Source organism: Schistocerca cancellata, chromosome 3, assembly GCF_023864275.1.
Source record: "Schistocerca cancellata isolate TAMUIC-IGC-003103 chromosome 3, iqSchCanc2.1, whole genome shotgun sequence".
Lineage (NCBI taxonomy): Eukaryota > Metazoa > Arthropoda > Insecta > Orthoptera > Acrididae > Schistocerca > Schistocerca cancellata.
Genome location: NC_064628.1, coordinates 902,286,519 through 902,298,840, shown reverse-complemented (window position 1 = coordinate 902,298,840; position 12,322 = coordinate 902,286,519). Strand labels below are relative to the sequence as shown.

Genomic DNA, 12,322 nt, shown 5'->3' with positions numbered 1-12,322 from the left:
GGGGAGAAAAAAAGATTTGTGGCAGAGATTTACTTAAAGGATACACTGTTGGGGCACATTCTGAGACATCATGGGACAATTAAATTAGTGATAGATGGAAGAATAGGGGAAGGGCAGGGGAATGTAGGATGAGACCAACACTTCTATATAGTATGCAGGTTCAAATGGATGTAGGCTGTAGTAGGTACGCTGAGATGATGCGAATTACGAGGGAGAAATTGGCATTAAGAGGTGCATCAAGTCAATCTTCAGATTGAAAACATAATGCATATGACAAGGGTTTGGAAAATAATAGTGGAATAAGCATTGACTAGCATATTTCATATGTTGGGTGGATGGTAGAATCACTTTAGGAGAGTTTTATGGATTTGGGGAAGTATATTGCTCATCTCATGGCATGATAAAATACAGTCAGTGCCCTGGTGGAATATGTGTTAGGACCTGAAAAGGGAAACTAAAAGAAACAGTATTGCTGACATTTGTTTTATGAGCATAAGGCCATGGTGCAAGGTATAATTCTCTTGTAGACACTCTGATAGCAAATATCTTTGGAACAAAATGACATATCATTGCAATTTTGCCCAATAGCATAGTCCATTGTTTTCTCAACAGATCTTGATACGCCTCTTCCAACAGATGACGGAGCAATGAATGAAGTAAGATTATCATTTGAACAATGCAAGGCCATACTGAAGTAGTACTGGACATACGAAAACATGATGGAGGTACAAAGGCAATGGCGTAACGTGCCTGGAACTCGGCCAACAACATGTACAACAATTCGGGATAAATTTGAAGCCGACGGTACTGTTCAGGATGTGCATAAGGAAAGGTATGGCTGACCAAAAACATCGAGTTCAGCTTCCAGTACTGTTGGGTTGCAATATGTTACTTGGTCTGAAGCAGGTAGCATGTGAAAGTAGGGTACGCCATCAAGCATACAACAAATTCTGAAGGCTACAAAGAGGAAAGTGTACATTCCAATATCGCTGCATGCTATTAATGAGGATGCCCCGGACTGGATGGAGTACTGCGAATGCTCTGAAGGTATGCTCTGTGAGCATGAATGGTTTGCAGGGACAGTTATGTGATCTGACAAGGCACAATTCAAACTAAACAGTACTGAAACCACCAAAACTGCGTGTTTTGGACTCCCGAGAATCCTCATGTTAATATGGACAAACGTGTTAATCTAATGGGTATTAACGTGTGGTGTGGTCTGTCAATATACAGTTTGATTGCCCCTTTCTTCTTTGAAGGTACTGTAACTGGTGAGGTGTACCTTCATATGCTGCAAATATTGATTTTATCTGCCATCCGAGAGATGTCTGGAAATGAAAGATGTTACCTACAACAAGGTGGCACTCCGCCGCACTACCACAGAAATTTCCAGGGCCTACTTGGATGCAAATCTACCTGGATGATATGACATGTCGAAGAGGAGCTGTTGAGTGCCCAGCACTGCCACCAGAGCTCACACCTCTTGACTTCTACCTATGGGGATCTTTAAAAATGAAGTTTATCAACAGAAGCCAGCTACACTCAACAAGCTACGAGAAACCATCGATGTATCCTGTGCAGCTATTGTACCGGAAACACTGACAGCTATAATTCGGTCAACAGTTCAGTGGCATCGACATTGTTTGGTTGCTAATGGGGGTCACTTTGTACACAAAGTAACCTTCACCCCATACAAGAACTGCAATAGTATGTCATTTTGTTCCTCTAATATTGACTATCAAAAAGCGTCTACTTCTTCCTGGATCCATCCGTATGTACCCACGTCACTTCACATCATCAAACCATTGCCCGAAATCGCGGAGCTGCACTGACGGTGGGGGGAAGAGTCGGTGTTTTTTGTTTTATTTGGTCGGTTGGTTGGGGTTGAAGGGACCAAACAACAAGGTCATCAGTCCCTTGTTTCAAATGTGGTCCATTCAGATGTTTCAAATGTGGTCCATTCAGACGGACTGACATCTCAGAAAAGTCACAACGATAAAAGGTAAAAAGCTAAAAAACATAAAAGTGCAGTCTTGTTGTCAATGGTGAAAACAAAATGAAGGAAGTCAGCAAGTGAGCAACCCCAAGGCTATGCTAGAGGCAAGAAATATCCCACCTCTGATGCAGTACAGGCAAGACCACCCACTATTCAAAAGCGTTCAACTGCTAGAATGTAAAAGTGTGTATTGTAAAAGGAGACTAACGAAATCTAAAAAGTGATTAAAAAATGTAGTAAAAGGGAAAGAGAAGGAGATCTTGACCAGGGGAAGGGGATTCAGGAATCTCCAAACACAGCTTACAGTGGGAGACGCCCCAACCCTCACCGCCCTGCCCCTTCTCCAGAGGGAGATTAAAAACCTCAGAACTGAAAATAAAAACCACTTTCACAGAGGAAACTGAGAACCAGTTCAACCATCCGGGAATCGTCTGCCAATATTAAAGGTAAAGTGCGGGGAAGTCTACACTTAGTACGCAAAGCCAAAAGAAGGGGGCATACCACCAAAATGTGGGCTACTGACTGGAGGGCTCCACAACTACAAAGTGGGGGTGGCTCATCACGCAAAAGAAAACCATGGATCAGCCTGGTACGGCCGATGCAGAGGCGACACAGGATGGTTGAGTCCTTTCAAGAGAGGCGAAAGGAAGAACACCATGGGACAGGTGTCACCTTAATCCCACGAAGTTTATTAGACAGGGAGGACTCCCAAGAGTTGGCCCATGATTGTGCAAAGTGGGATTTGATGTGAAGCCATAAATTCGCCACAGGAGGGGTTACAGAGAAAGGGGGGAGAGGGGGGTGGTAAATTACTGCCCCCCCCCCACCAAACAATCAGCGAGCTCATTAGCTGCGATACCGACATAGCCAGGGACCCAAGGGAAGTCAACGGAACAAGCAGCATGGTGAAGATCAGCTAGACTGTCATGGATGCCCGAGACCGCGGGAAATACACCGGTCAATAGCCTGAAGGCCACTCATTGAGTCCGTACATAAAACGTGGTTGAGTTGGGACCGTGTAATAAAGGTAAGGGCCTGGGAAATTGCTGTCATTCTGCAGTAAACACCCCACATGTAGTTGGCAGGAGATGATTTTCCATGCCAACAGAGGACGTGAAGGCATATCCCACATGATCAGCAGATTTAGAGCCATCAATGTAAAAAAACAACAGCATTCAGAAACTCCCATAAAATTCAACGGAAAAACAACAGAACACCATCAGGGGAACGGAATCTTTCGGACCTCGGCGGAAATCCATCTGAATCCGGGGCGAGGAACTAACCAAGGAAGAGTGTTGGGGAAGGAACGTGGGAGACAGGACAAAGAAAGAATCCGAAAATCACAGCAAAGAGATGCAAGGCGGAGCCCAACCAGTAAACCTGCCGGAGGGCAGGAATCAGGTGGGTGATGTCCTTGGTCTGGGAACAGGATAGACTAGGAAGGATGAGTGGGAGAGGAACGGACAGCGATTGCATAAGAAACTAGAAGCTGGGATCGCCAAACAGAAAGGGAGGGGGGATCCCAGTTTCAACCAGGAGACTATCACCAGGGCTAGTAGAGCGGTCCACACCCCAAGACGTGTGGGCAAGAAAGCGAAGGACACTTTAGTTTACGGAAACATCCTACCTTCAGAAGTCTGATATGAGACAGCCCAGTGAGCTTGTTGTCGAAAAGAAGACCCAGGAAATGAAACTGTGGGATCACAGGTAATCATTGTGCATTGAGGTAGAGCTCCAGATCGGGGTGGTCCGTAGTAAGGTGACAGAAGTGGACCACCCGCAATTTTAAAGGAGAGAATCGAAACCCGTGTGAGAGAGTGCATGCAAAGGCATGCCATATAGCTCCCTGAAGCTGCCCCTCTGCAGAGGCCATCAAAGAGGAACTAACCCAAATGCAGAAATCATCCACATACAGAGCAGGGATGACCAAAGGATCGACGGATGCCACAAGTCCAACTATAGCAATGAGGAAAAGAAGTACACCCAATACAAAACCCTGTGGGATGCCGTTCTCCTGGTCCATGGAGAAATAAAAACAGTACCAACCCGAACTCTGAACGACCGATGGAACAGGAACTGGTGGATAAAAATCGGGAGTGGGCACCGAAGACCCCACTCATGAAGTGTAAGTCAGACAAGATGGCGCCAAACCATGTCATAGGCCTTGCAAAGGTTGAAAAATACTGCAACTAAATAGCGGCACTGGGAAAAAGCCTGTCGAACTGCGGATTCCAAGTGAAGTAAATGATCGATCGGAGACCGTCCCTCCCAGAAGCCACACTGGTAAGGGGACAATAGATCCCGAGATTCAAGGACCCAACTGAACCGACTGGCAACCATCCGTTCAAGTAACTTGCAAACGTTTGTCAGACTAATTGGCTGATAGCTTTCGACAAACAGGGGGATCTTATCAGGCTTAAGGATGGGAACCACGATGCTATCCCTCCACTCAGAAGGGAAGTCACCCTGGAGCCAAATACAGTTAAACATCCGGAGATGATGATGTCGTTGTGGAGCACTGAGATGTCGAAGCAGTTGGTTATTAATGGAATCTGGGCCGGGGGCTGTATCACGAGAAGAAGAGAGAGAGAGTGGCAAGAAGTTCCCATTCAGTAAGAGGTTCGTTGTAAGATTCTGACTGACAAAGGGTGAAACATAAGGCGGAAGCTTCGACCTGATGTTTCTGGTGAAGGAAAGCAGCCGGATAGGAGGTTGATGCTGTTGCAAAATGGGTCGCAAGATGTTCTGCGAGAATCAACAGGTCTGTGCAAAGGCCATTCGGAGGGCAAAGCCCGGGAGGGTAGAGTGCCGACGGCAACCTTGGAGAATGCGAAGTGTAGCCCATACCCGTGACAAAGGGGCAGTAGAACCGAGGGAAGAAACAAAGTGTTCCCAACACACCCATTCGCTCCATTTGATTAAGTAACAGGCTTTGGCGCAAAGGCGTTTTAAGATAATAAGATTGACAGAGGATGGGTGCCTCTTAAGGTGTTGCAAAGCTTGATGGCAATCATGGATGGCAACAGCAAAGGCCGGACTCCACCATGGGACTTGCCGGTGGCGAAATGATCTGGATGAATGTGGGATAACAAGGCTAGCGGCATGAACAATCACATCAGAACATCACGTAGGACATCATCTGTACAACCTGACAAAGAGGGAGAAAGAACGACCTGTGCAGTGTATAGAGGCCAATACAGCACTTTGGAAAGACCACGAGGTAACCTTTCCATCAGGGAGTGGGAAGGGAACAAGAGAATCAACAGGAAGTGGTCACTATCACAAAGGTTGTCAAGTGGCGACCAGTGGAATGAAGGGGGAGGGAGGAAAAAGAAAGATCAATGGAAGGAATGTATCATGACCGGCACTGAAATGAGCAGGGGAGCCATCATTAAGAAGGCACAAGTCATGGTCTGCAAGAAACTGGTCTATGAGAAGACCCCGAATAAATGGAAATGCAATGCCCCACAAGGGATGATGAGCATTAAAATCCCCGAGGAGGAAGTTGCTGAAGAAGGGCAGTTAAGGCATGAGTCCTGTCAGGAGGGAGATAAAGATTGCAAACTGTGACCTCAGAGTTCAGGTGGACCCTAACAGCAACCGCTTCCAATGTAGTTTGAAGAGGAATCCACGTGCTAGCAACGTCCGTACGGACCAATGTACAAACACCACCAGAGGCCTGTAGGGGATCTGACTCGATTTCGACAGAAAGCATGGAACCCACAGAGGGTCGGTGGGTGATCATCAGTAAAATGAGATTCCTGTGGAACCACATAAGCTGCAGAGTAAAACAAGATAAGGGATTTCAACTCCGGAAGGTGACGGTAATATCCATTACAATTCCATTGGATAACCACAGAATGATAATTCAAATCGGGGAGAGTGAACAGGCTAAAGCCAGTCATGCCGCCTGGTCACCATCTGTCACCAACAAGGAGGGGGTGACATTCATGAACAGTAGATCAGAGTCAAGATGTGAAGGTGGGGACGGGACCTCTGGCGACACCAGAGGCTTCTTGTCCCGGGACTTATGTTTCTTCTTCTTTTCTGTTTGAGATCGAGGAGGGCTGTGCGGCAAAAAGGAGCCAGCTGCAGCAAGATCTGGAACAGAAAGAGATCGGGCGACCTGTGGGCCCACAGACCGTGGTTCTCGTGGTCGGCGTGTGGCAGCAGATCTTCGGCCTGGAAGGTACCAGGAAGGGGGAGGTGCACCCTTGACTGGCAGACGCCGAAGTGGGACACCTCTCCGCCTGGGGAGGGGGAGCGGCGCCCAGAGTGGAGGGTGTGAGAGCCACAGGGAAGGGCCTGGGGCAAGGAAGGGGGAGGAAGGGGTGAAGATGTAACTAAGCATAGAAGCATAGCTAGCTGTCATGGACACAGGATGAAGACGTGCATACTTCTTACGAGCCTCAGTGTAGGTTAGACAATCTAGGGACTTATACTCCTGTATCTTCTTTTCCTTCTTATAAACTGGGCAATCCGGCGAACGTGGAGAATGATTGCCATGCCAATTAACACACACAGGAGGGTGATCACAGGCTCTCCCCTCATGGAGTGGAAGCCCACAGTCACCACAGAGAGGGGCCTGCAAACAGCAGGAAGACATGGGGCCAAAACGCAAGCTCTTAAAACATCTCATAGGTGGTGAGATGTATGGCTTCATGTCACATCGATAAACCATTATCTTGACCTTCTCAGGGAGGGTATCCCCTTCAAAGGCAGTATCAATACGATTGTCCTTCAGACCCTTCTGAACATGCCGAACAAAGCGAACACCCCGCCATTCGTGATTGTCCCTAAGTTCGTCATCAGTTTGAAGGATGAGGTCTCTGTGAAAAGTTACACCTTGAAACATATTCAAAGACTGATTGGAGAAGGGGGGGGGGAGGGGGTAATGGACACAGGAATTGTGCCAAGATGGTTACATGAAGAAAGGGCTGCAGACTGGGCAGCTGAAGCAGTTTTGATCAACAATGAACCCGAACGCATCTTGCTCAGAGTGTCCACTTCGCCAAACTTGTCTTCAATGTCTTCCGCAAAAAATAAAGGTTTGATATTAGTGAAAGTATCCCCATCAGTCCTGGTGCAAAGCAGATAGCGGGGCAAAGGTTTTGCCCCTAGCTGAAGAGCCTGACCCTCCCCCAGGGGGTAGCCATGAAAGGGAAGGCTGAAGGGGCAGAAGAAGCAGCACTAAAATAGTCATTTCCATGCAGAGAAAGCCGTAGAAGAATGACCAGAGTTCTGGACTCTTGTGTGTTTCATTTGCATAGCGTCCACCCTGATACCACCCACTCCGATCAGGGGCTCTCCCCACGGGCGCCACCCAGCAACAGCAAGGGCCGTCTCACACAGCGGCCATTGTCGGGAGTTCTGATGATCCAGGACGACAAGCAACCACTCTAGGCTTACACGAGGAGGTCATAGCTCAGGTATCAGACACGTGATCCCTGTATTTTCAGAGGGCTCAATCAAAAGGGTACATAGCGACCCCACCATGCGGGCTGGCTACCATGTTGGCTATGTACCCTAGCATCAGACAATGATGTGAAGGAAAAGGTGAAAGGAACTGGGAGGACACACGTTGGAGACACTAGGTAAGGTGCTCTTCCCCAAATGGTTCACACTATGGAATAGAAATTTAGTAATGGAGGTCAAACCCCAGAGGGGGACCAGAGAGCATGCCAAAAAGATGAGGTAATTACGCAACAAAACCAAATTGCAAAGCCAACATAACCAGGAGGACAGCAGGGCCTACATAAACAAGGACACCAAGAGAGGGAGAGGAGAGGGCAAAGGGGAAGGAGCAAGGACAGGAAAGGAGGGGAAGGGAAAGGAAATGCAGCCCGAGAAAGGAAGGAAGGCTGCAATAGCTCAGGGCCCCACGCTCATCACGCTCGTACTCACGAAAGGACCCTGAGCCCCCTGGGGGAGGGGGGGGGGGGGTTGTTTTATTTAGCGCTAACGCCTACAACCTGTCAAATTTCAGTCCTCTGTTTTTTCATACAAACTGTTCAGTTTGCTGAGCCTGTTTGAAATTAACTGATTTGAGTCATTAAAGCCTCTGATGACATCTCCAGCATTGGAAGTCAAAATGTTGGGCAGAGAATTACGCATTGGACCACGGCCTCATCCCCAAAAAAACAAATATCAGCAATAATGCAAACACCAGCCGCAAGAGTCTGCATTTTATGATTAGAAGAAACACTGCTTCTCTTGTATGGTAGGACTCTTGCAACTAATACTTACATCTTGATTTGGCTTTTAATTTAATATACTCTGGGTCTTTATTTTGTTATCATAAAACAGTGAAAATACTGGTAGCAAAAATATGTATTGTTATGAAATACAGGGAGATTGAAACAGCTATTCCCTTTTAAGCACTGCTTTGTGGCTAATGAAGAACAAATCAAGTGGTTAGGAATTCAAGGTCATTTCTTGCTTGTTTAAAAAAATCACTGCTTGAGATAAATGAGAAAAACTTCAAGAAGCACTGTCACAGTTTTAGGTCAGCATACAACTGACCGTTTAAGTAAATTCAAGGCAGAGGAAGGCAAGTGCATATTCCCTCGGAGGACCATACCTAGTACAGAACTGTGGTGTTCAGATCAGTTCTCAGGTCAATGACAGCTTTAAGATTCGCATGTATTTGTAATTATCATTCGAAACTCTGAAGAAACCAGAAACTGTTAACAAGTGCATACTTTTTTCAATAACTGGGTACAAGTTACTTAGTCGACCAAACCCTTGCATTTCTCTTAGTTTATGTATGCTGCATGTACATACTATGCATCAAAGTACTTGTAGGAGACTTGTCCTTTATGTAATAAAGGTTACCAGAATTTAGCTTGCTGTTTCGGATTTCAGAACTAAAAAAGAAAAAAATTTGGCAAAGTAAGTTAAATATAACACTGATGTAAACATTTGGCTGAATTAAAGATCAATCTGTTACCATAATCCTTATCTGACAAATATCTGTTGCTTTTGCCAACTCTCACAACCAAATTATCACCTTCCAACCTAACCTAAATCTTGGGCTATGTTACAGACCAGCCTGTCACCACAACCAATGTTTCATGAGGGCGAGGGTCTAACACCACACACTAGCTGGCAGTTGAAGGCCACATACTTAGAACAATTTGCCAATTGCTACCATCAGTGCCAATTTTCTCTCCTCAATGAAACACTTTGATTCAAACTGAATTGTTGCACTGGCACGTGACAATGTGTTATAGAATATACAGTGGATCACATAAGTTTGAACATTCTTTAGACCACAATACATTTGTAATTCCTTACAGAATGGATTGTACAACTTGGGAATAATTTCCACACGACTTTTGAGAGATCCACTGAGCACCATAGTAGTGTCTCTCATGCATGACAATGGATGGGACTTCATATTTAGAGCAAAATCTCAAACTAAAATGACCCACAGACAACCAGCAATGTCTTCTGGCTGATTAAAAAGACCTAGGAAGAGGGGGTGGGGGGTGAAAAAGTTTATTAGCAATTTTGTACGCACAGCTGGATCACATAGGTTGGTAGGAACACTTGTCTTAAAGAGGTTCATCTCTTATGGAGCAATGACGACAATAGCATCTAATTCACCATATAAACTAGCAACATAATTTTTTTCAATGATTTGGCCTTTGAGACTAACAAACTTACAAAACCATAGTCCTATACCACAGAAGATGAACTTCCATGTGTACATAAGTTAATTGTTATTTTGTATTATTCTAATTAAAATAATGGATTCATACAACAAGATGGTGTTTTTTTACTTATGGCAGTGAGTGGATGAACAACAAAAGAAATAAAACTATGAAGTACAAAAAGACTAATGTGTCAAAACAGACCACCTGAATCCTCAGTTGTGACCTCAAGAAGGGCGACTAAGCAATGGAGTGCACACACGAAAGAGTAGCTGAAGGACTAGGGTAATTTCGTTGAGAGTTGAAGTCAATGAATGTGAATGCCAAATAAAGATTCTGGTAACAGACTGACCTGTAGCACAACCTCATGTTTATCTTTGAGCCATATTTGAAAGCACTTTGCCATATTCAGCATACACTTCAGCACATTTAACACAATTTTCATCACAGAACTAAACCTGCAAAATACATTCAGATAACGTGTATTAGATAATGAACAGTCTCCAAGAGTATTTTGATGTTCTGTACATAAACAACAAAAAATGCAAATTATTTGTTTTGACTGTTGTAACACTATAATCTGTATGTTCTGGGAAGTAACAGTACTGGCACTATCGATGGTGTAGGCCCCAATTCATATACCTCAAGAAGTCAGACTAAGCAATGGGGGAGCGCACACAAAACTCTTTTATATCTACTTGACAAGTGCATGTGTTTCTGCAGAGAGGACCCAATCAGTTCTTCACAGGTTATAATTCAGAAAAATCATATGAATGATGTATGAAACAAATGTTTGTTTCTAGTGTGATAAACTCTTGCCACAGAGTTAACCATGCCTATTCACTCTCATCCTATGATTTTTGTGTCAATGCCATTGTCAGACATTTAAAACATGAAATAAGGCCACAAAAAAGAAAATTTATAACTGGAATGTGCCACATATCCCATCATATCTGGCAGAAACTAGATGTATTTGCTTTAATACAGCTGTTATAAATATTGACATGGCCACAGCAAATACCTAGCAATCAACATGCACTGAAAACTTGTACCATCAATAACAGTATTGATGGTGATAGCAATAGTAACAGTTCTGGTATTATTAAGTGTCTTGTAAAGTCTCTGATATTGTCTCAGCCCACATTTGGTAACCTAAAAAGCTGTGAACAGATTAATTTTCCATGCATCTCACAGATGAAATAAACGTGCTTTTCAATTATCGGGTGCTCTGAAGTCAAAGGAACAAACTGCTTTTGGTAGCAACCGTATATTTTCTGTTAAGTGCGTTTTTCTTTTTCTACAGTGAAGATACTTTAAATAATAAGTAAAAATTTATGATACTATGATCCTTTAAAGGCTTTGGAATGTTTTTTTCTAATTAGAAATCTCGAAATACAAATACATGCAGTCATTGGCTATATTTATGTCCACCAGTACTTTTGTACTGAAAAACGATTAAGATAATGGGTCTAACAACACATGCCACATATCATCAGCACATCTATGGCTCACGTCTATCACCTTTCCCAAACTTTCACGGGCTAATCCTAGCAATGTTATGAAAACAAGTATTAAAAACGACCATCCTGTGGTAGCCAAAACCTCTATAGGCCATAAGCTGTTCCATGTAATCGAATAAACAACGTGAACAATCTGTAGATACATGCGACCAAAATGCAATAACAACCCAATCGTTTTTCTTCCGAGTGACACTGTGTTTCTACACCAACAGTTCACTTGAATTGCTGAGAGTGTCATACTGGTGGAAAACTCTGAAACCTGTTCGATACACCCGAGCAACTACACACAAAATTGTGAGTTGTTTGTGCCACTGTCACAAATTTGAATATATAGGCTATCTGTAGTTATTAACAGTATAACAAAATTAACTGTAGCCCACTTACCTTCTCTTGCTTTTAAGTAAACGGTGTTCGCAACTATATTCTCCAATTCCATGAGTTCCAGCTTGCCGAATTTCCCGAACTCCGGGCCGATATCGACCCTGTCCCATCAAAATGTTTACTTCTCTCCGGATGTGGTGTACAGGGTAAGATGGTGGCAGTTACAATTGATGTTGATATTTTATTTTGTTCTTGGTCTCACTTTTAACAGTATTCATTTACAGTATCAGCAGGCACGGCATAACAATCTTCACTAGATTGCTTACACATGAATGGCGTCATTCGCCACCAACTACGCAAGTCAAAAATTTAAAAAAATATATAGTAATAATAATGCAATAGCACAGCAAATAAAGAAAAAAATAAGTCCATATTGTAATGTTCTATCATTTTGTGTGTCCTTCAATCACGCGTATCAACTAAAACAATGTCCATTATTACACGGAAGTTTTCTTTATCAGATCCTAACGAACAAGTGTTGTCTGTGCTACAGTACTACCAGACAACACTGCCGTTTCTGCGCTTTCGTCTTATCATCAGACACAAATGCGACGACCTTTCATTTGGTACCCTTTAACGGTTCTTCCGTCTTATATGAGTTTATTTGAAGCTACATTATCCCTCACGTGTTCGGAAAGTTAGCCTAGAAACAGTGAACACCGGTATGTATATGAAGTCAAATCAAATGGCTCACGAGTGTGATGTGCGCAATGTTCTACCTCGCGAAAATACAGCCGTTGAAAGTGAAAATATGCCATGTAATAAATGTG

General features: G+C 44.0%; 1 protein-coding gene across 2 annotated transcripts in view; it reads right to left on the bottom strand.

Annotated features, from left to right (window-relative positions):
* LOC126175979 (G protein-coupled receptor kinase 2) overlaps positions 1–11,973 on the bottom strand; it is a 203,605-nt gene extending 191,632 nt beyond the window's left edge. Inside the window, exon 1 of one of the 2 annotated variants that reach the window (XR_007535630.1) lies at positions 11,556–11,973. Coding sequence is in view for 1 of the 2 variants with exons in the window: in XM_049923086.1 (XP_049779043.1) it covers positions 11,556–11,607 (52 nt within the window). In the remaining variant the exon portion in view is untranslated. The remainder of the gene's footprint in view (positions 1–11,555) is intronic. The other variant, XM_049923086.1, reaches the window with a different exon arrangement.
* Positions 11,974–12,322: the final 349 nt, after the last annotated feature.